This window comes from Prenolepis imparis, unplaced genomic scaffold (genome assembly GCF_030444845.1).
Source record: "Prenolepis imparis isolate NDT839.2.m4 unplaced genomic scaffold, iyPreImpa1.0 SCAF_4, whole genome shotgun sequence".
NCBI lineage: Eukaryota > Metazoa > Arthropoda > Insecta > Hymenoptera > Formicidae > Prenolepis > Prenolepis imparis.
In genome coordinates, this window is record NW_028141162.1 from 3134853 (window position 1) to 3159291 (window position 24439).

Below are 24439 nucleotides of genomic sequence, written 5' to 3' on the forward strand. Positions count from 1 at the left end.
CTGCTTCGTAATTTACAGAACAATTCAACTTTGCGTACCTGGAAATATGCGGGACATGCGCCGCGGATCATGCAAAAAGCGCTTCGGCGACTTAATAAGCGTTTCCTCGGTTAATTTACAATTGATTTTCGGTCGATTGCATCGTCGTATATTATCTGTATATATTGTATATGCTCCTTTAAAATTTTTACTGCGGAAAAATAAATTATGCAAATCTTCTTTAAACTTTTTAACCATCGAAACTTATAATTAATGAGCTCATGAATAAATAAATCTAAATCGGATAGTTCTTATTGTCAAAAATCGAATAAATATCGTATTAAGTTAATTTAATTTTATCGCGTTACGTTATCAAATCACTTTCATACTAGAGTAGAGTTCATCTAAAAATCGCGCTAATAAACGTTGTGATACTATCGCGAAAACTTGTGTGACGCGATTATATCTTGAATGCAACAACTTATGTGTAAATAATAATTTTCCTCACATGTATATCTACATTGGATGATTTTACAGCTGTTTGCACTTGCAATATGTCAGAAGAACAGGTGTACATACATCTGTTTTGATGTTCAGACAAAATTCTATTCCTTCCGTTAACAAGATATACATTTATCACGCTTTGATAGCCATAATTGAAAATACATCGACATTGGGAAACGGGAATGCATTCGCGTGTACTTAATTTAAAACTATATTTTCCAAAGATGTACGAAATATACACTGTAAATAAAATATATAATTTCTAGCTAGAAAAAAATAACAATAAAAATTGCCATACATTACTGTTATCAATTGAACGCATTCAGTTCACTTGGCATTGACTAGCTCGATAATGTTAAAACATAGATAATTTTCTATCGGTCGGAATGTTTTTTTTCTCTTTCCACAAGAACGTTTCTTGTAATCGCGTCACGATCGTTACGTAATGGTCATTCACGCTTTGTTCATTATTACAGTCGCGAATCGCGGCCTCATCTTCCGGTTTAGTTCTCCAGTTTCCGTGTCTCGTCGGTAGCGCGATTAGCTGCTCGCTCGGCATAAGAATTTTTTTTTTTATGCACCTGTTTTGAATTGCATCTCACGCATCGGGTCTCCAATGCGATCCGTTAAGACGACACGTCGCGTGTTCGCCGCACGCGTATGCGAAACGCGCTCCGGGACTTTTCCCTGATTACTCTTTGGTGCCCGTCCAACAAATCACTTTGTCATTCGTTCGTTTCTCGTTAACGGCGAGATAAATAATGGAAAGGTTTGATGTAAAAGAAATAAATTGGAAAGAGCATCAACCCGTCACTAAATCACATAATGAATGCGGACACGGGAGACTTATTAATCAGGAAATTGCACTTCCGTCAAAATGAGTAAATGTGTGTGTGCGCATTGTATATACGGTTATTATAATGATTTAAAAGATAAATGGTGACATTCGCAATATCAAATACGTGTAAACAAGATTATTATCGCGTTCCTAAATCGCCGAAAATTTTAAAGATGTTACACAATGATATGATGTAAGAAATAATTACAGTGATATGAATGGTAGTAGATAATTCACACGTTATGTAAATATTTGCACAAACGTGTTTTCAAGATATATAAAAATATTTCCTGTATATATAAATTAGAGTTATAAATAATTATAATATATAAATTTTTACATTTTTGTCATTTAAAATAAGGTATTTTTCTAAATAAGATAATTATTTATGATAAATTTTCAGAAAAATCTAATATTATTTTGCGTAAATTAATTTTCGAAAAGTAAATGGAGAAATCGCTGTATTAAATAAAAATGTTTCCAGTTTATTATTCAAGTTAATTCAAATATAAAAATAAATAATTATATGTTTTATCATTGTGAAGATACAAGTTCACGTGATTTATATCTTGATTATATTTTGCTTAAAAATGAAATATTGAGTATAGCCAGAGATTTGACTATTACTTTTACAAAGTTATTTAAAATTGGAGACTTAAAAAAAATTTATTACAAGTTACATTTCACAAAACTCATATGATGAGAGGAAATGTGGCAAACCTGAGACATATTCTGTATCTCATTGTCAGCAAAAACCATCATAGTTCCACGTAAAAGAGGATGTTAGCAATATATCTTTTTTCATTCAAAATGTCACGGTCAAGAAGGGAGTATGAGTTCCCCACTCGTCGTATCTTTCATACCTCGAGGTTGTATAACACGCATTATACCGTCGATTTTCAGTAGTATTCCTTGAGCGGCTTATCTTGTTGTAGATAGATAGAAAATAATGTCAGTGTGTCTTTATAATAGGTACGTTCAGTCAGTATCAGAATATACATTTCCGTCTTGAGCTTTTTCTTCGCTAAAGCTATGCAACTCGAGTATTTATCGCGAAATGATAATATGTGGTTATCAAACTTGTTTAATCAATAATGAAATCAATAATGAAATCAATAAAATTTTATCGTTTATTTTTTTAATTGCAAAAGTGCGATCTCTACGGAAATTGGACTCTACGGAAACAGTTTCAAACACAATCAATCATAAACGCGTATATTTTTCTATTTGTTTGAGAACATATCGTTAGATGAAATGCAGAATATCCGTGTATAGTGCAAAATGCATAAAGATTACCGATATCCAAATTAAGGTTGAAGTTTTATGAAGCGTTATCAACGTTATCTGTCGGTGCGATTTTAATGAGATTACAAAGTGTCTATGTGCGAGAATAACAATTCTTCCTACATGTCAAGAAAACACATTTTTCCGTTTTGTGTCGATGCTGTGAAAAAAACGACGCAAGGAGGAGACATTTCAATCGTAAAGTGAGCTAAAGAGCAGTGATTTGTGTCAGTGTTGTGAAAAGAACGACGCAAGGAGGAGACATTTCAATCGTAAAGTGAGCTGAAGAGCAGTTAAATATGTCCGGAATGACGAATCAGGCATTTGAAGTAACTTGAATTTTTATTTCTTGTGCTGATAAACTTTTGTTAAAAATGATTTATAAATTGTTATATATCAGTGAAAGTTTTTTTTAAATACTTAAAATAATTTTGTTATCTCAGATTATATGTATCTAAAATTCGAATTATATCGAAAAATATATTAAATGGAAATTTTCCTTAACTCTCTTTGATTATTCAAGAAAATGTAAAGAGATTATTTAAAAAAAGGTTTATTACTTTTATGATCGATAGGATAATGAATTGGACGTGTTAGAGAATGGTCACCGGAAAAGTGAACCTATAGCGAATCAAGTAAGTAAATCGCTTTTGTTTAACTCTTCTTGCCAAGGAATTCTTGCGAAGGAATGCCTTTGTTCGAAACAATTGCTCTAATTATAAGTTCAAACGCATTTGTGTGCACGAATAATCGACCATAATAGTAGTATATAATTTTGTCATACATTATTGAAAAATATCGTTATAATATATATTTCATTTTAAATTCGTTAAGATAAAAAAAAACTTAAAAATAAGATAAAATTTCTACACATGGCTCTACTCTTAAAAATATCACTTAATAAGAATCTAAAACAATATTAATGTATAGCATTGTTCTCGCAGGATGTTAATCATCGTGAATCACAAATACATTGGAAGACCAGAAAAAACGCGATCGAGGCCTATATTTCGAAACACCGGAGAATTTTCAAGATTTTTGGCTTAATAATTTTAAATCTTCTTGTTATAGCCTATATAATCTGCGCAGGTGTATATTGGAAAAATAAACGTATGTATGTGCTTACTCATTTTGATGGAATTTATAATCTCCGTTATATAATTAATATCGAATATGATAAAGTATAAAATGCAACGCATTAAATTTGACAAAGTGACATGATATGACGATATCGTTTTTCAATTCCAGAAAATCATTGCGATCTCCAATGGTGCGATGGCTACGGTTTGCTGCTCGTACTTATAGGATTTATTTATCTCGGTCTGTTTTATTTCTTAATCATAAAACGATATTTTGGGAAGTACATCATACAATGTTGCCTGCCAGTAACGAATTCCTTGGAACGCTTGCAAAATACCAAGTGAGAAATTAACGTCATAACTGCTCGATAAAAGATATTTATAAACGATATTCATATCGATATTGCGAAAATTTTCAGGTACGGAACATACATTGGAACGATCGTTCACTTGATTATACTAATAGCTATTATCATTTTCCTCATTCTTGATACCACAGAATCCAGATACAGATTAATCAGTATCCTCGGCATTATTATCATACTGGGATTAGGCTGGTTATTTTCTAAATATCCGAAACAGGCAAGTGAATCGTGATATCTCGAAGCTTAAGTTTCGTCAGCTTTTCGCATGAGTTCTTGACTTTAATCTTTTTTATCGCACAATCTTTTTTCGTCTTAAAAGAAAGATATCTTTTTTATTTTATCTATTATCGCTCGAAGCGTGTACGATTAATTCATTAATTTCACACGTTACGTAACAATTATCCTCATCTGTCGCATCGCTTACCGAATGCGCTCCAATTACTGTAACATAATATACATACACTAAGCGAAGCCGAGGAAAATTGCTAAAAACACGTCGCTAATTTCGCTGGAATTTTTTAATCCACTTCATTAAACTGTCTAATGTGCACGCAGATCTCTTTGTTTATAAATTTTTTATGCGCGATATGAATTAAAAATTAAAATATCTTCTTATTTTTTAGAAGTAAAATGCAAAAAAGATTGAGATCAAATTTACAATATTTAGAATAAAATTTCTTGGAAAACATAAAACACTATATTTGCAATTTTCTTCGCTTATTATCACTTTCGATCATTTTAACGATCACGTCATTAAATATATGCAGATCAATTGGAGACCTGTTATTTGGGGCCTAATTTTACAATTTGTACTTGGACTCATCACGATTCGATGGCCTGTCGGTCGCAGTATTTTCCACTGTATATCCAATAAAGTGGCCACTTTCTTGAATTATACTAAAGCCGGCGCAAGCCTCATATTCTCAGAAGACCTAGTCAGCAAGGGAATCTTTGCGTTCACCGTTAGTTGATCTAATATCGCATTTAGAAATGTTTAAAATCAAATATAAAATAAATATTATATTTAACAATTAACTTATAAAGAAATAGCACGATTGTTAATTTGATGATTGAAAAAAATTTTACGTTGCTTTATTTATTTAAAAAAATTATTAACTTATAATTTCGTTATGCATAAATTAAATTTCGCTAATGATGCATTCTGTTTTACTAGGTATTGCCCGTGATCTTTTTCTTCAGTTTCGTGATACAAGTTTTGAGTTATCTCGGTGCGATGCAATGGATGATCATGAAATTAGGATGGATTTTGCAAAGAATAATGGGCACGACGTTGTGTGAATCAATAAGCGCCGTCGCTAATCCTTTTATCGGAATGGTAATCAGTAACTTGATATTCTTACAAAAAAAGAATTTTCGGATCCATAAGAATTTGAAATATTATTTGTTTTATTTTTTTTTTCCAGTCGGAATCTCCCCTGTTAATCAAACCGTATATTAATCAATTGACTCTCTCGGAGTTGCATGCGATATTGAGTTCAGGATTTTCCACGATTGCTGGTTTGTCACATGGCCTTCGTAAACACGACTTATTGTGTCATTAAGTTACAATTTATAATCGTGTTTACCTACTCGTTGCAGGTTCGGTATTGGCTGCTTACATAGCATTCGGTGCAGAACCGGCTCATTTAATAACCGCCTCCATAATGTCCGCGCCGACTGCTCTAAGCTACTCCAAGCTCTTTTATCCGGAAACCGAGCAAAGTCTCACGAAATTCGAAAATATCGAGCTTGAAAAATCGTAAGTGCGAAAATTTTATTTAAAAAAAAAAAAAAAAAAAAAAAAAAAAAAAAAAAAAAAAAAAAAAAAATTCGTGTCTCAGTAATGACTATCACGCATGAAAATGTATATTATATTAAATATATAGATCAGACACCAGCATTCTAGACGCCGCTACCAATGGTGCATTAGCTGCAATACCAATCGTTTTGGGTATAATCGCGAATATCGTGGCTTTCGTATCCTTCATCGCGTTTTTTAATGGGACACTCTCTTGGTTCGGCGGTCTCGTCGGTTACGAAGAACTGAGTCTCGAGGTAATAAATCTTTCAACGCGTGTGTGACCTTTCCAGCGGCTAAAAATGTATCCTATTTGAACGAATTTTAGATTTCTAGTTTTGCAGATTATCTTGGCGAAAATCTTTATGCCACTGAGTTGGATCATGGGGGTTCCTTGGGAACATTGCGAGGACGTGGGTACGTTGATAGGTTTGAAGATGGTGGTCAATGAATTGATTGCCTATCAGAAGATGGGCGAGTTTAAAAAACAGGGCAGAATATATGGGAGATCGGAAGCGATTGCCACCTTCGCGGTCTGCGGTTTTGCGAATCCAGGCTCGATCGGGATCCAGATCGGCGTCTTCTCTTCTTTGGCGCCGAAGAAGAAGGAGCAAGTAACGAATGTCATTATTCGAGCCTTTCTTACTGGCAGCGCCGTCTGTTTCCTCACAGCCAGCATCGCCGGTAAGATTGAAATCTAACGCGACTATTATACAGACTTCTCTCGAGCCGTTGCTTCAAATATCACCGATTCAACCAAGTTTTACTTTGTTATAGGTATGCTAATCAACGACGTTACATTATCGTCTTCTACAAACGTTACTGTATCAACAATTTCAAACATCACACAAGCGACAACAATAAGTACTCCGTTAATTTGAATGAAAGAAATTAAATTTAAATTACAAAATTGCGTTATAGCAATCCTATTACAGAGACGTTTAATTATAAAATTTAAAAATTTGAATTTTTTATCATGTCATATCAACAATTGTTTAAAAAGAAACGGCAATCTCAAAGAACATCTCTTGTTAAATAATAGTGATGAGAGAGAGAGAGAGAGAGAGAGACACATAAATTCCATTATATAATAATTTTATCAGTAATAAATTTTTATACTGTTATAGAAACATCGAAATAACTTATAAATGATATATATGAGATCATCGGTTTTCTCCAAAAACGATGCGTTGCAAAATCTTTTATCCAACAAAATCAATTTCGCGCTTAATAATGCATAATACAAAGTCGAAATGAAAATCATGTGAGAGGGATCACTTATTAGCTTATTTAATTTGTTACTATTTGTACGTTATCAGTATATATGATAATTGTGTAAGTATCGATCGCGCGTAATGTGGAATACGTATTCCCCGTATAAAATGGGTGTGCTTATTTATATTCTATCAATAATATTAATTGTACAGTATCTTATATGTACCATAATACGCAATAATATCACAATATCTTGAGAGTAAATGGAATGTCGCGTGCGGTGCTTCGAGAAGCTAAAAATATCGAATGAACGTATCATTTTTATATTTTCTACGATCACTCTTATGGTAGAACATGTAGCTGATAATTTTCGTAAATGCTGTCAGTGCGGTTAAGCACGTCGGCAGTCACCTCCAACATTTTTGGCAGAACGTCTATGTTTCGTTGAACATTTTCACCACAGACCTAAGAACCAGATATAAGTGAAGAAAAAAAAATCATTCGACCTAATTCGGCACTCCCTAAAAATGGCTCTGTTAATCCGTTTACCTTTTTTAATAAAGCCTCCCTATTAGGCATAGCGTACATAGCAACTATCGCCGCTTTTCTGATCACCCATGGATGATGCTTTGCCAAGGTTTTGTTATACGCATCTTGGCAACAGCTGGACGTTTTGTCACCATCCGAGAGATCACCCAGTTGTCGCAAAAATTCTCTAATAAAGTCTAAAAGATTGAAATGTGTATCAGCTGATTCGGATTTCTAAATAATATCAATGAAAACGATATAGTACCTAAACCTCTATGTAATCGTAATAAAGTACGTGCGCCATTAACAAAATCAGATTTTTCCAACAATTCGTTTTCCTTCTCATATTCAATCATAGACTTGACAGTGGTGTACTGCTGATCGTCTTTATTTAATAAATTAGTCAAGATGTCTATTTTCTGCTTCAGATCAGAAGAAACGAAACTAAAGATACTGCCCATTAGCTGAAAAAATCTACGCACGCAGCATGTTATCCAAGTACAAATACTACATAGATACAATCTCATATCTCTAAGCACAGATTAATAAGAGATATCACGATTAATTTAATGACAAAAATTGATAGCAGCGAAGGAGTTTGACATCAAAATTAAAATGTTTACATATAACGTATTTTTTTAACTTTTACATATAACTATCGCGAAAAACTTTATTAAATTTTGGACAAGAGCATTATATGTAAATTCTCTGCGTTAAATGATAAATCATGTAACACACGATCTCTTAATTCAATAATGGAAAATTATTTAAGCTAGTTGTCACTCGTTTAATGTTTCATTCCACTTCCATATGTTACAAAAATGCCACAAATTGCCAAATAAATCCGTCAAATATTAACATAAGTATAAATAGACGAAAAAACGACTTGAAATCCATAATGACGAGGTTATGTTAGATGATAAAAACAGATGGGCCTTAGATATGACTTACTTATAGAGTTCGTTGTAAGCGTCTAGATACGCTCTCAGAGTGATATCATCATTTTCCGCGAGGGCTTGATCGAAATAATCGTGCACGATACGCAAATCGAAAAAACTCAATTCCGGTCCCTCCGCCATTGTCGTGTTACTGCATTCAACTAAATGCCTATCGAATCTGCTTCTGCGCCAACGTTACGATAATTCCCTTATCTTCTTTGATCGCATATAGCCCACGAAATCAGACGGCACAATTACATAACCACCAATAATCATGGCTGACTGTTACAGACACTGTAACAAGTGGTGCATGACGTGGTCAACAATGATAGCGTCATTTCTCCAAGATCGATGACTATTTGCTTTTACCGTTTGAGTTTCTTACATTCGTTCAAGTTCAGGATTGTACAACGAGGGAAAGAAAATACAACCTAGCGCACTCTGCTAAAGATCATTCCTAATCTTCACACGATAACTTGCAGCGCGTACATTAAATCGATTTAGAAATTCAGAGAAGAATAATGCTCGAAGAAATGTGATAAAGATAAAATACCATGTACTTTTTGGATAATCCAATTTTTTATATAATTGGAAATAATATTTTTATATAATTAGAAATTATTTCAAAGAGACCTGATCTCTTTTTCTCTTCTGAAAGAGGGATAGTGCAAATGCACAGGGCGATAGTGTCTTTATTATAAGCGAATATAAAATGTGGAAGGAATATTACCAGTGGAAGGGAAGTAAAATGTTTTCTTGTGAGCGATACAAGTGTTCTCAGTCACATTGCATGCTTGTCTACATAGTACTATCATCTTCCATGAGAGGCGCTACACTGGAAGATCTGATTCAGATTATTTTTTTAAAAATAAACAACATTCTATCGTAAACAATAAAATATATATATATATATTTTTTTTTAATTTAATTCGATAATTTTTAATTTTTTTTCAATAATTTTTAATACTTAATCATATAAATACATCTTGTGTATGCTGTACTCTGATTTTCTCATCGAACACGAAATGTATGCACAGCTGAACACTACCTACGTCTTTCGATACACAGTAGGAGTTGTTATATTTGCACATTATTTACTCCCGACCTCTATTTGTCGAACAATCGCCCTGTGCATTTACCGAGTTGGTTTCGACGAGGGGAACTGAGAAATTCTTGCGAGTATCTTCCCACCCCACTTTCGGCTTATTTGGACTATTGGAATATTTCAACATTTCCATACATAAGTGATAAAAATACGTAAAGAAAAAATAAGTACTTAACTTTTCTTTTTCATAAAATTAATGTTGCATAGTAAAACCGCATCTTATTTCAAATTTCAATATATTATCATAATAATTTATGTTTCATAAAAGAGTGGTGTCTGAGTTATGTTTTATAGATAATAAAATATATTTAATATTATATATATATATATATATATATATATATATATATATATGTATATAATCTTTCTTTCTTTTTTTTTATAAAAAAGGCATGTTAAGTCGATTCTCGCAAGTATTGTTGCCTCTTTTTGCGATGCTGATTGGCTGTTTCGATTCGCATTGTGCGTTATATTCATAGCATCAAGAGGCTGTTATCGCGAGAGTTAGCAGTTTGACAATTAGTCCAAAATAAAAATAATATTAATATGTTTTAAATTTGTTATAATACTTTAAACTTGATCAGCTGATCTTTGTTAAAAATATTAATCAAGTTTAAAGTATTATAACAAATTTAAAACATATTAATATTATTTTATTTTATTTTATTTTGAACTAACTGTCAAACTGCTAACCCTCGCGATGACAGCCTCTTGATGCTATGAATATAACGCACAACGCGAATCGAGACAGCCAATCAGCATCGCAAAAAGAGGCAACAATACTTACGAGAGAATCGACTTAACATGCCTTTTTTTTAGAAAGAGAAAATATATTTAAATAAATAGATATTTAGATATATAAATTTGGTTGAATTCTCAATGTAAAATTATTTTTAATTTTCAATACTTGGATATTTAAGAAGTCATTTATAAAATTTATAATATTTTAAAAATTGTTATTTTTATAGTAATTCTTATTTTATTAACTGTAGTAATAAACATGCAGGTAGATTGTTTACGCACGAACGAAATTTTGTCGCGTGTAAATCGAGGATGCCGGCTTGCTCCGAGAGAGCGAGAGGAAGAGGGAAAGAATGGAGAGCGTGTGATAGCGAGAGAGTGAGAGAGAGGAAAAACTAGAGTGAAAGAGCGAAAGAAGCAGTACACTGAAAGAGAGCGAGAAAGCGAGATGGGAATCGAACGAAGGAGATCGGAAATGAACAAGGATCAATGTCAATGAAAGAAGAAGTGAAAATTGTTACCAAGTAATTTTGGAAGATTTGATGAGATCTTTAATGATCGCAGTTAAAAGATATACACTGAGCGATGAATCGATAGACTCGCAACTCGTTATCGGAAATTTCTTAAAATGATTGAAGTAACTGATCGTCTCGCTCGATTAAATGCTTGAATTGACTGTCGTGAACAGCCAGACAAAATAAGCAAGTCTCAAAGTCGCCGGGCATTTCGCGTGTTTATATATATTGTCGAGTTTCTGGAAGCTTCTCAGAATCGAGCCGGGGATTCCGTGGTCTGCGCAATACACTACATATATGGTTTAAATTTAGACTACCGTTGCGAGACCAAAACAATAATAACCCGCGATAGGTATAAGTCAGAATACTGGAAATGACAAACGATGGTTCGATAGATTTGTGATCTTTTCGTTGTCGAAGGCTCGCTCGGAAGAATTAAACAATACATGACGCGACGACCGAAAGGTCATATGAGAAAGCATAGAAACAGAAATAATTACGGAGATAATAACAACCGGACGAAAGACGATATAAATTGATACAGAGAGTTAACAATATTAAATTTAATACAAAGCCTTTTTTTGTTATCTTTAACATACCGCCCGCCTCGAAACTATAGTTTCGAAAGGCGAATCAGAACGAAGAAACGAATCAACTAAAGAAGAAAGAGAGAAACATTACGTTGATTCGAGGCGGAGGATATGTTAATTACAGAAACTTATGCAACTAATTCGAGATTTATTGTTGCTCGATATCGATAGGAAGCAAACAAAGCTTCACGACGGGACGCTTATATTCGGATGCGGCGGTCTTTACATTTACAACTCGTACTATGTCGTCGGAACCGGGGTAACATTTAATAACGCGACCCAATTCCCATTTACACGGCGGAAGCTGTGAATTTCGAACTAAAACGAGTTGACCGATTTTAATCTGAGTTTTGTTCGCTTTCCGCCATTTGACCCTTTGTTGGAGCGTGTTTAAATAATCACTCTGCCATAGTTTCCAAAATCTTTCGGTCATTTGGCGCACCATTTGCCACCGAGACAATCGATTTTCGTGGACGTCTAATAGCGATGGTTCGGGAGTGACGGAGAGAGGCGCGCCTATCAAAAAATGCCCCGGGGTAAGCGGTTCACAATCATCGATTGAATCCGTGAGCGGAGCGAGGGGCCTCGAGTTCAGGCATGCTTCTATGTTGCATAGAAGAGTAGAGAACTCTTCAAACGTCATCGTATGGGATCCGATGACACGACGCACATGATATTTTACGCTTCGTACGCCTGCCTCCCACAAACCGCCGAAATGAGGGGCAGATGGCGGGATAAAATTCCATTCGATTTTTTGAGAAGCCGCGTGATTGAGAAAATTCGGATCTTTTATAGTAGCTCGAAAAGCCGAAGTTAATTCGCGATCGGCACCGACAAACGTGGTTCCGTTGTCGGAGTATACAGTTGCCGGTAGTCCGCGTCGGGCGCAAAATCGCGAGAAGGCTCCTAAGAACGCGGAGGTTGAATAGCCTTCCACTACTTCAAGGTGCACGGCGCGAGTAGCCATACACACGAAGACAGCGATATATGCTTTTCGAGATGCGATTCCTCGACCGGACATAGATCTTATTTGTACGGGACCGGCGTAATCGAGGCCGCAATGTAAGAACGCGCGAGCAGGGGGGGAGACGCGTACTGCGGGTAAATTGCCCATCAGATATGAAGGTACCGCGGCCTTTTCGCGAGTGCATTTTATACAGCGATGAATGACCGTTCTCACGAGAGTGCGAGCCCGAACAATCCAGAAATTTTGACGCAGCGTTGACAGCGTTAGTTGCGGACCGGCGTGCAAAGAGTTCAAATGAGTATCTCGAATTATCATCGTGACTAACGGGTGGTTTGCTAATATCACGGGGTGTTTAATTTGATCCGGAAGCGGCGCGTTTGATAACCGCCCGCCGACGCGAATTAATTCGTCGTCCCCGAGGAATGGGTTGAGCGAGAGAATCGGACTCTTTGATTGAATCGAGTGGTTTTGTGAGAGCGCAGCCCGTTCGGAAGAAAAAATTTGCTCTTGAATCTGTTTTAACCAGAAATTCAGCGCGGCTTGACATTCGGCGGCGGAGAGAGCGATCGAAGTTTTATCTAAACTCGCGCGCCGATGAGTCGGGGAGCGAAGTCGCGAAACATATCGGAGTATGTATGCGGTGACCCGGATTAATTTTTTCCATGAAGAATATCGCGATGCTAAATCCCATTGCTCGATGGGTTGTGTGAGATGCGTGGTTACGCGAGGATTTCGTTCAATCGAGACGTCGAGCTCGCAGACAGAGGATTGTGCCGGCCATTCTGACTCCGGGAGGCGCAACCATGTTGGGCCATGCCACCATAAATGATGACTTGAAAGCTGGTCTCCCGAAATTCCGCGGGACGCACAGTCCGCAGGATTTTCGTCCGTCGAAATATGTCGCCAAGACGCATCTGGAAGTCGCGATTGGATCTCGGACACGCGATTGGAAACGAACGTCTTCCATTTCGAGGGATGTTGTCCTATCCATGCTAATACGACCGTCGAGTCGGTCCAACAGTAGCACGACGCGGAGGTCAAATTCAATGACGTGCGCATAAATTCCATCAATTTGGATAGCAACACGGCAGCCGCTAATTCTAATCGCGGGATGCTTAAAGACTTTATGGGCGCGACCCTGGATTTTCCGCCGAGTAGCGTCACTTTAATTTCGCCAGAAAGTGATCGTAGGCGAAGATATACGGCGGCGGCATAGGCAGCGGTGGACGCGTCGGAAAACCCATGGAACTCGCATTGCACGGTGTCAGACCCGTGATACGTCCAGCGATCGAGTTTTAAATCGTGTAGAGCGATTAAGGAAGTTTGAATCGTTTTCCATTGGTCTAATAAATGAGACGAGAGTAGTGCATCCCAATCGAGTTTAGTCATCCAGAGAAGTTGCAAAAATATTTTTGCTGAGATTGTGACGGGAGTACACCACCCTAACGGATCAAATAATTTCGCGACTGTAGATAGAATCGATCGTTTCGTATTTGAAAGAGTTGTCGGGAGAGAGGCCCGAAATTGAAATACATCTAACGAGGGATTCCACGCGATCCCGAGAATTTTTAATTGCTCGTCAACTCGCAAGTCTTTACTACATGCTAAACCATGATTTTCGACCGCGATGTCCTCGAGCAATTTAGACGAATTACTTGACCATTTGCGGAGTTCAAATTTACCGCGATGCAGCAACGCGCACACCTGATTGCGAGCTTGGCGTAGAAGAGGAATATCGTCGGCACCGAACAACACATCGTCGACGTATATGTGATGTTGCAGAATGTGAGACGCCATGGGAAATTCGTCCCCTTCGTCCGCGACAAGTTGGTGGAGGACGCGCAAGGCTAAGTACGGCGCTGACGCTGTACCGTATGTAACCGTTAACAGCTGATATGCTTGTATTGATTTTGTGTTATCCTCGATCCACAATATACGCTGGTAGTCGTCATCGCGAGAGTCGACTTTAATCTGACGATACATTTTCGTGATGTCTGCCGAATATACGTATCGATACTGTCGCCACCGAAGAATCACCGCCGCTAAATCAGTTTGTAATTTCGGGCCGATCAATAAGTGATCGTTTAGAGAAGTCGCGTTTGTTGTACGACTCGACGCGTTGAATACAACTCTTAAATGAGTCGTGAGACTGTGATCCCGAATTATTGGATGATGAGGAATGTAAATGCATTGAGATTCTCCTAATGTATGCGTTACCTTTTTCATATGTCCTAATTTTTCGTACTCATTTAGAAAATCGGTGTATTCGGCTTTGAGCGCGGGGTTTGTAGTGAACCGCCGTAGTAATGTTTTAAGCATTTTTTCCGCGAGATTATAAGATTCGCCTATATCAATCGGAGGTCCTTTTTTAAAAGGGAGGCGAACGATATAACGCCCGTCGTCGTCGCGCGAATAGGTTGAACGAAAATGATTTTCGCACTGTTGCTCCTCTGGAGTAAGCAAGGTTACCCGAGGGACTTCTTCGATCTCCCAAAATCGGCGAAGTTCTTGATCGATCGCTAAAGAAGTTGCGCTATGCTGAACCGTGATAGTTTGACGCGACGGCGACAGAATCGATGTAGGGCCTGAGAGGACCCAACCAAGAATTGTGTTTTGTGCGATCGGTTGACCGCTTGTGCTTCTTCGTATTCCATCAAGAAGCAATTCACCGTATAAGTCGGCTCCGATAAGAACATCAATCGCTTCGGAACTTAACGGATCGGGATCGGCGAGAGTGAGATCGGCGAGATGCGTCCATGCGATATTCGATCTGGTAAGCGCCGGTGAATATTTAGTCAGTGATGTTAGAATAGACGCGGTAGTCGTAAAAACGGGACGCGATTTATTGAACGGCGAGAGTTTAATGTGCGCCGCCCAACGACAAGTTCCTGCATCGATGCCGCCGACGCCAGAGATCTCGATGGGCATTTTAATGCGCTGCAGTTTCAAAGCGTGGCTGAGTCTCGCGGTGATAAAGGTCATTTCTGACCCTTGGTCGAGCAGCGCTCTAACGACGAGTGTGCGACCCTCGGATGAGCTGACCTTGACGCGAGCCGTTGCTAACAAAACAGAAGGTCGCGACGGAACGGTTGAACAGAGCGAAGTAACAGCTTTAGTATCGGACGCTTCCGACGGAGAGCTCGACATCGTTGCAGTAAGACTTCCGGTAGACGCTGAAGTCAAGTCGAGATGCAACATAGAATGATGTTTTTTCTGACATATTCTGCACGAATATTTACTTATGCACGATTGCACCGCGTGTTTCGAACTGAGACAATTTAAACAACGATTCGCTTGTTTGATTATTTCTAATCGCTGACTCGGACTTTTCTTTACGAATTTAGCGCATTTATTTATAAAATGAGGTGCTTTGCACAACGGACATGTAATATTGTTCGTAGATACAGTGGTACTCGAGACCTTTGTCGAGCGAACAGCTTTCCCGTTGGAAGAGGTTAATTCTTCGAGAGCGCGAGCGCGTGACGCTAGGAAGCTATCGAATTCTGCATATGTCGGAATTTTCGCATCATCGCATCCTTTTAATTTCCATGCTTTTCGCGTCGCATGATCCAATTGCTGAGACACCCGGTAAATTAATACATCATTTAGAATTTCGTCCGCAGATCGGCCTAAATTTTTGAGAGACGCTATCGCGCGATTTGCTTTATCACGTAGCTCGTTGAGTTCAACTGCGTTTTCGCGTGAAACGCTTGGTAAATTATGAAGGGCACAGACGTGCACTTCAATTAATCGCCGCTTATTTTCATAGCGCGAAACTAGCGTTTTCCAAGCGATTTCAAAATTATCAGCGGTAATAGGTATTGTTTTAATTGACTCAAGAGCGCGGCCGGTTAAACTGGACGCTAAGAAATGCATACGTGCGAACGAAGTGAGATCCTTGTTTGCAATAATTAACGACGTGAATCGATCGCGAAAACTTTCCCATTCGTCGTAGTTTCCGCAAAATGGGGGAATTTTAATTGGCGGCAAATGCGATAAAGAAAATGAAGAGGTACATTCACCCTGGCTGGATATTCGACTGGACGACTGAAGGGGGTCCCCAGGTGGTTCGATATCCTCGAGACACTCGGCCATGTAGTCCAGCGTCTCTTGGTAGACGTCCTCGTGTTCGTCGAACAATTGATCTCGGAAATATGCCATCGTGTCGCGTTTATCCCGTGAGATGCCATGCAGAAGAGCAGCGTGATTCTGAGTACATTGCGTCCAGGTCTCCTTCAACGAGGTCACTCGCGATCGGATTTTAGCGGCCGTGTAATTTTTCTTTCCGATCTTTTTGAAATTGTCGAGCGAACGTGATACCGTATGGAATAGCGATGATTGATGTTGGTACAGTTCGTCCATTTCTGCTGATTAGACTGTCACTTTGGTCACACGGCACTCCGCTTTGATTCCGTACAGATTACCTCAGTAGACTCCGGCTCGAAGGACCAAATTATGTTTACGCACGAACGAAATTTTGTCGCGTGTAAATCGAGGATGCCGGCTTGCTCCGAGAGAGCGAGAGGAAGAGGGAAAGAATGGAGAGCGTGTGATAGCGAGAGAGTGAGAGAGAGGAAAAACTAGAGTGAAAGAGCGAAAGAAGCAGTACACTGAAAGAGAGCGAGAAAGCGAGATGGGAATCGAACGAAGGAGATCGGAAATGAACAAGGATCAATGTCAATGAAAGAAGAAGTGAAAATTGTTACCAAGTAATTTTGGAAGATTTGATGAGATCTTTAATGATCGCAGTTAAAAGATATACACTGAGCGATGAATCGATAGACTCGCAACTCGTTATCGGAAATTTCTTAAAATGATTGAAGTAACTGATCGTCTCGCTCGATTAAATGCTTGAATTGACTGTCGTGAACAGCCAGACAAAATAAGCAAGTCTCAAAGTCGCCGGGCATTTCGCGTGTTTATATATATTGTCGAGTTTCTGGAAGCTTCTCAGAATCGAGCCGGGGATTCCGTGGTCTGCGCAATACACTACATATATGGTTTAAATTTAGACTACCGTTGCGAGACCAAAACAATAATAACCCGCGATAGGTATAAGTCAGAATACTGGAAATGACAAACGATGGTTCGATAGATTTGTGATCTTTTCGTTGTCGAAGGCTCGCTCGGAAGAATTAAACAATACATGACGCGACGACCGAAAGGTCATATGAGAAAGCATAGAAACAGAAATAATTACGGAGATAATAACAACCGGACGAAAGACGATATAAATTGATACAGAGAGTTAACAATATTAAATTTAATACAAAGCCTTTTTTTGTTATCTTTAACATAGATAATTCCATTAAAAAGTAACTCAATAAGCTTCTTACAATTATTCTCATAACATAATTTATTTGAATAAATTATTTAAATAAATTATTTGAATAAATTATATCATGAAAATAATTCTAAGAAGCTTATTAAGTTACTTTCAAATGGAATTATCTACCTATATATTTATTATTACAGTTGATAAAATAAGATATTACTATAAAAATAAAGATGTTTTATTATATTATTAATAAATGACTTCACAACTACTATCAACTTCATCAACTACATTACCTTAAAATTTTTTAAAAAATAATTCAACACTCACCAATTTGATGTGCGGAATTGTAGACAATAATCTGTAAAATATAAATGTAAATATAAATATTATATAAAACAATTATTAAAATATTTAATCATTTATAATATTCCAAATCATTTTTTTAAATATTAAAATTAATTTGAAAATTTAAATATTAATTTTAATGATTCAAAAAATTATTTATATTATGCGCATAGTTAATTTTTGTTATTTACTTTAAGATATTAAAAAACTACATAAATTTGCAAAGAAATATTTTTTAAAAAAGGATAAAATAATTATAAAAAATATTTAAATTAAAATATTTTACTATTTATTTTTACTATTAAATATTTAATAGTAAAAGAATCTAGTTACGCATTACATAAATATAATTATATCTACATATCACTTAAATATAATACAATGTAGAAATTGTATTTTATACATATACAAATATTTATTATTATTAAATGATTTAAAAAATTATTATATTTATTATTAAATATCCCAAGTATTTCAAAATATAAAATCTAGGATATTTTATATTCATTATTATACAACAATGTAAAATTTGAATCATTATCGCGAAGATAAATAGATAATCTCACAAATAACAAATGAGAAGTTAAATAAATTGTAAATTATATTTACCCAATCGTTGCTCCGCCGTTGCCCGATGCCTCCCAGGCCACAGACCTCTCTCCTCTTTCTCCTCGTACCGTTCCTTAACACTTGCACTCGCGTTATTTTTTTCGTTCACGACGAGCGGCGACGCCCCGGCTTTTAAATATTACATTTTCGACGCGTTTCGGTAAAACGCGAGAATCGCGAGAGCTTATTCACGCGCGAATGGAACCGATGCTCTGTTTTCGCGTCGCCGCTTTTTTCAAGGCCCATTTATCGGAAGGCCTCATCGAACGACGATGATGCGGCGACTCCTCCACGACGCACTCGACAGGAGTCGCTGATATTCCAAGAAATGGGCACTACATTTCACTACGTTTTATATTTCACGACGTAGAAATCGCGGATCGACAACGCCGAAAAACTCCGGAAATTCGAATAGAAAGTGCAACGGTCGTGTGGTAGACTCGCCCGTGCGATCGCGATTACGATGTCAGTACACGATTTCGCGACGCGATCGGCTTTGTACGATAATTAAGCACGTAAAAGCACGTAAAAACACTAAATTCACACTTGTACTGTACGCGGACCGGCGATGAGCTCGCAAACGTTGATCACGAACAACCGAAAATGCATCTAGCAAGAGACAGGCTTGTGCCATTTACGGGACGTGCAGCACGGGGAGATCGCAAAGTTGTAATGGCGGTGGTCGCGGCGTACTTCACTGCGAACTCGGAGCTCGGCTCGGCTCGGCTCGACTCGGCTCGGCTCGGCTCGGCTCGGCTCGGCTCGGCAGTCCGAGTCAGATACTAGTACTGCTGTTGTGTCTGAAACATATTAATTTAATTTTTATTATACATATTATTATTTTAAAAATTATAATTAGCAAATTAACTCCTTAGTCAACTGATTTCTGACAAAAAATATTAATAAAATGTTAATTTGTTAATTAAATTTTTAAATAATAATGTGTTATAAAATAGTAAAATAGTAATATGTTGTAAATAATATATATTAAGAATTAAATTAAAGTGTTGTAAATAATATATATAATGACCTATCTGCGATTAATATTTTTTGTCAGAAATCAGCTGATTAAGAAGTCAATTTGTTAATCAATTTTTAAAATAATATGTTATAAAAAGTAAAATAATAATATGTTTTAAATAATATGTCATAATTCTTTAAACTCCATTAATATTTTTGACAGTTATCAGCTGATTTCTATCAAAACATAATATTAATCGCAGATACGGCATTATAACATATTATTTACAACATATTACTATTTTACATTTGATAACATCTTATTATTTTAAAAATTAATTAGCAAATTAATACTTCAATCAGCTAATTTCTGTCAAAAAATATTAATAAAACATTAATTTGCTAATTAAATTTTAAAATAATAAAATATAAAATAATAATAAGTTGTAAATAATATGTTATAATACCCTATCTGTGAATAATATTTTTTGATAAAAATCAGCTGATAACTGTCAAAAATATTAATCGAGTTTAAGGAATTATAACATATTATTTAAAACATATTATTATTTTAATTTACATAACATATTTTTATTTTAAAATTTAATTAACAAATTAACACTTTACAATATTTTTTGTCAGAAATCAGCTGATTAAAGAGTTAATTTGCAAATTAATTTTTATAATATGTTATAAAAATTAAAATAATAATATGTTTTAAATAATATGTCATAATTCATTAAACTCAATTAATATTTTTGACAGTTATCAGCTGATTTCTATCAAAAAATATTAATCACAGATAGGGCATTATAACATATTATTTACAACTTATTACTAGTTTACATTATTTTATTCTAGTCTCCTTTTCTAAAAAAGGTGTGTTATATCTATAGTCGAAAGTCTCGAAGTGATTGCTGCCTCTTTTCCGTGATGTTGATTAGCTGTCTCGAATGCTATTGTGCGTTATGTTCGTACCATCGAGCGGCTGTCATCGCAAAGGTTAACAGTTTTGACAGTTGTTTAAAATAACATAAAATTAAATTAAATTAAATCTTTGAATAAAATGGCGCGCGCTTGTGTTGTCTAGTGATATACATATAAAGTGCGTGTTATTTTTTATTGTTTTTGACTCGTACTTATTATTTTATGCTCATGGCAGAGTAATAATAAAAATTAAAGATTTAAAGATTTTATTTAATTTTATTTAATTTTATTTTAAACAACTGTCAAAACTGTTAACCTTCGCGATGACAAAAATAAATAAAATCTTTAAATCTTTAATCTTTATTATTACTCTGCCATAAGCATAAAATAATAAATACGAGTCAAAAATAATAAAAAATAACACGCAATTTATATATCATAATTTTATTATGCGCAAAGAAAGGATTTAGATAGATTAAGTAGTACGAGTCAACAATTCCTCACTACGTTTAGCTTTCTCGTCGCGCAATCACTCAGCTATTAATATAAAATAATTAATACGAATCAAAAACAATAAAAAATTATATGCACTTTATATATCATAATTTTATTATGCGCAAAGTAAGAATATAGATAGATTAAGTAGTACGAGTCAACAATTTCGCACTACGTTTAGCCTTTTCGTCGCGCAATCATTTAATCATTAACATAAAATTATAAATGCGAGTCAAAAACAATAAAAAATAATACGTACTATATATCATAATTTTATTATGCGCAAAGTAAGAATGTAGATAGATTAAATAGTGCGATCAACAATTTCTCACTATGGTTAGTCTTTTCGTTGCGCAATCACTTAATTATTAACATAAAATCGTTAATGCCAATCAAAAACAATAAAAAATTATACGCACTTTGTACCTATGTGAACCTAGACTTTATACCTAACCCGACTTTATAAAAATTAATTTTTTAAAACGGAAAATGATAGCATTTTGTTTGTAGTTGTTTGTAGTAACAATAATTTCGTTTGTAGTTCTATCAATTAATAAATTAAAAAATTTTTTAAATGACTCGCACACGACATTGAGATATCGCATATCCGCTTGCGCAGACTTCTTTAGAATCGTTTGTAGTGATTTCCCTTTCGTTTGTAGTTGAGCGGTTCAAAAGTTATAAACAATTAGGTTCAAAAGTTATAAACAATTAATAGTTTATTCGTCCAAGAGGTAAATTTGTTAATTTTAAAGATATCGCGAATCCGCTTGCGCAGTCTTCTTTAAAATCGTTTGTAGTTGTTTGTAGTGATTTTCCTTTCGTTTGTAGTCGAGCGGTTCAAAAGTTATTAACAATTTGTTTATAACTTTTGACCCGCTCAACTACAAACGAAAAGAAAATCACTACAAACAACTACAAACGATTCTAAAGAAGACTGCGTAAGCGAATTTAAAAAATCTTGAAAATTGACAAAGTTAGCTCTTGGACGAATAAACAATTGTTTATAACTTTTGAACCGCTCAACTACAAACGAAAGGAAAATCACTACAAACAACTACAAACGATTCTAAAGAAGACTGCGCAAGCGAATTCGCGATATCTTTAATTTAACAAATTTACCTCTTGAACGAATAAACAATTGTTTATAACTTTTGAACCGTTTAACTTCGAACGAAACGAAAATCACTACAAACAACTACAAACGATTCTAAAGAAGACTGCGCAAGCGGATTCGCGATATCTTTATAATTAACAAATTTACCTCTTGGACGAATAAACAATTGCTTATAACCTTTGAACCGCTCAACTACAAACGAAAGGAAATACACTACAAACAACTACAAACAATTCTAAAATAGACTGCGCAAGCGGATTTGAAAAATCTTTAAAATTGACGAAGTTAGCTCTTGGACGAATAAATAATTGTTTATAACTTTTGAACCGCTCAACTACAAACAAAAGAAAAATCACTACAAACAACTACAAACAATTCTAAAGAAGACTGCGCAAGCGGATTTGCGATATCTCAATGTCGGGTGCGAGTCATTTAAAAAATTTTTTTTATTTATTAATTGATAAAACTACAAACAAAATTATTGTTACTACAAACAACTACAAACAAAATGCTATCATTTTCCATTTAAAAAAATTAATTTAAAAGTCGGGTGCTAGGTTTACATAGCTAAAGTGTCGTTTATAATTATAGACTGTTGAATCTCGATTCATACTACTTTAAAAAGTCTGACTAATTTTAAACTGTACTACTAAACATTAAAATAGATTTTAATTTGTTAAAATCTGTTATTTTACTCTTTAATAAATTCTTAGACTAATATATTACACATAATTAATAGTTTCATAAAAAAATTAGCACTGTTTAATCTTGATTTATACTACTTGAAATAGACCAACTAATTTTGAATTATACTACTAAAAACGAAAAATTTAAATATTTCTTAAAACCTTTTCTTTTTTTCTGTGTAATAAATTCATAAATTAGTATGTTAGATAAAGTTTCGTTTATAATTATACACTGTTGAATCTCGATTCATACTACTTTAAAAAGTCTGATTAATTTTAAACTGTACTACTGAACATAAAGTTCGATTTTTATTTCTTAAAATCTGTTATTTTGCTCTCTAATAGACTCTTAGACTAATATATTACACATAATTAATAGTTCCATTTAAAAATTAGCACTGTTTAATCTTGATTTACACTACTTGAAATAGGCCGACTAATTTTGAATTATACCACTAGGAACGAAAAATTTGATTATTTCTTATAACCTCTTTTTCTGTGTAATAAATTTATAAATTAGTATGTCACATAGTATCGTTTATAATTGTATACTGTTGAATCTCGATTCATACTACTTCAAAAAGTCTGACTAATTGTAAACTGTACTCCTGATCATAAAGTTAGATTTTAATTTCTTAAAATCTGTTATTTTGCTTTCTAATACATTCTTAGACTAATATATTACACATAATTAACAGTTCCATTTAAAACTTAGCACTGTTTAATCTTGATAAACTTAAATGTTTTCTGCTATTAATTTCTTTAAATAATTTTATTAATAAAAATATATATATATTTATTTATTAATATTATATATATATGTATATATATATAATATTAATAAATAAATATATATATATTTTTACTAATAAATAAATACTAATAAATAAATATATATATATTTTTATTAATAAAAATATTTAAAAAAATTAATAGCAGAAAACATTTAAGTTTATCAAGATTAAACAGTGCTAATTTTTAAATGGAACTATTAATTATGTGTAATATATTAGTCTAAGAATGTATTAGAAAGCAAAATAACAGATTTTAAGAAATTAAAATCTAACTTTATGTTCAGTAGTACAGTTTAAAATTGGTCAGGCTTTTTGAAGTAGTATGAATCGAGATTCAACAGTATAACTATAAACGATATTTTATGTAACATACTAATTTATGAATTTATTACACGCTAAAAAAATAAAAGATTTTAAGAAATAATCAAATTTTTTGTTCTTAGTGATATAATTCATAATTAGTCGGCCTATTTCAAGTAGTGTAAATCAAGATTAAACAATGCTAATTTTTAAATAAAATTATTAATTATGTGTAATATATTAGTCAAAGAATTTACTAGAGAGCAAAATAACAGATTTTAAGAAATAAAAATCTAACTTTATGTTCAGTAGTACAGTTTAAAATTAGACTTTTTGAAGTAGTATAAATCGAGATTCAACAGTATATAATTATAAACGATACTATGTAACATACTAATTTATGAATTTATTACACAGAAAAAAAGAAAAGGTTTTAAGAAATATTTAAATTTTTCGTTTTTAGTAGTATAATTCAAAATTAG

The 24439-nt window shown here is 34.5% G+C and overlaps 4 protein-coding genes across 7 annotated transcripts in view; 1 reads left to right on the top strand and 3 right to left on the bottom strand.

The window, feature by feature from the left end:
• LOC145935100 (uncharacterized) overlaps positions 1-19401 on the bottom strand; it is a 129504-nt gene extending 110103 nt beyond the window's left edge. For both annotated transcript variants that reach the window (XM_083036174.1, XM_083036175.1), the window contains exons 1-2: positions 18679-19401; positions 18052-18082 (exon numbers count right to left, since the gene is read on the bottom strand). The gene's annotated coding sequence lies outside the window, so the exon portion shown is untranslated. The remainder of the gene's footprint in view (positions 1-18051; positions 18083-18678) is intronic.
• Cnt2 (Concentrative nucleoside transporter 2) lies at positions 969-7902 on the top strand. 3 transcript variants are annotated; one of them, XM_083036634.1, is made up of 13 exons: positions 969-1252; positions 2473-2934; positions 3181-3240; positions 3550-3715; positions 3854-4025; positions 4104-4266; positions 4817-5011; positions 5224-5385; positions 5474-5567; positions 5649-5808; positions 5936-6104; positions 6192-6531; positions 6625-7902. In XM_083036634.1, exons 2-13 carry the CDS (start codon positions 2905-2907, stop codon positions 6726-6728), a joined length of 1815 nt encoding a protein of 604 aa, XP_082892760.1. In that variant the 5' UTR covers positions 969-1252; positions 2473-2904; the 3' UTR covers positions 6729-7902. The 3 variants fall into 3 exon arrangements, with proteins under 3 accessions (XP_082892760.1, XP_082892758.1, XP_082892761.1); XM_083036632.1 differs by lacking the exon at positions 969-1252 and having other exon boundaries at positions 1895-2934; XM_083036635.1 differs by lacking the exons at positions 969-1252; positions 4817-5011.
• On the bottom strand, positions 7392-8884 carry LOC145935371 (ceramide-1-phosphate transfer protein). The gene is made up of 4 exons (XM_083036646.1): positions 8542-8884; positions 7856-8064; positions 7612-7787; positions 7392-7527 (listed from the first exon to the last, which is right to left on the bottom strand). Exons 1-4 carry the CDS (start codon positions 8667-8669, stop codon positions 7405-7407), a joined length of 636 nt encoding a protein of 211 aa, XP_082892772.1. The 5' UTR covers positions 8670-8884; the 3' UTR covers positions 7392-7404.
• Positions 11628-16808, bottom strand: LOC145935157 (uncharacterized). Its single transcript, XM_083036267.1, has one exon. The coding sequence runs from the start codon at positions 16806-16808 to the stop codon at positions 11628-11630; it is 5181 nt and encodes a 1726-aa protein (XP_082892393.1).
• Positions 19402-24439: the final 5038 nt, after the last annotated feature.

What these genes read in the sequence shown, in the direction of transcription:
- LOC145935371 (XM_083036646.1), bottom strand. Translation starts at nt 8,669, where the DNA reads ATGGCGGAGGGACCGGAATTGAGTTTTTTCGATTTGCGTATCGTGCAC. An exon ending in GCTTACAACGAACTCTATAA is followed by an intron (nt 8,065 to 8,541) that starts GTAAGTCATATC and finishes CTGCGTGCGTAG; the next exon opens with ATTTTTTCAGCTAATGGGCA. An exon ending in GGGAGGCTTTATTAAAAAAG is followed by an intron (nt 7,528 to 7,611) that starts GTAAACGGATTA and finishes TCTGGTTCTTAG; the next exon opens with GTCTGTGGTGAAAATGTTCA.
- Cnt2 (XM_083036634.1), top strand. Translation starts at nt 2,905, where the DNA reads ATGTCCGGAATGACGAATCAGGCATTTGAA. An exon ending in TTTCTAAATATCCGAAACAG is followed by an intron (nt 4,267 to 4,816) that starts GCAAGTGAATCG and finishes AAATATATGCAG; the next exon opens with ATCAATTGGAGACCTGTTAT. An exon ending in AATATCGAGCTTGAAAAATC is followed by an intron (nt 5,809 to 5,935) that starts GTAAGTGCGAAA and finishes TTAAATATATAG; the next exon opens with ATCAGACACCAGCATTCTAG.
- LOC145935157 (XM_083036267.1), bottom strand. Translation starts at nt 16,808, where the DNA reads ATGGACGAACTGTACCAACATCAATCATCGCTATTCCATACGGTATCA.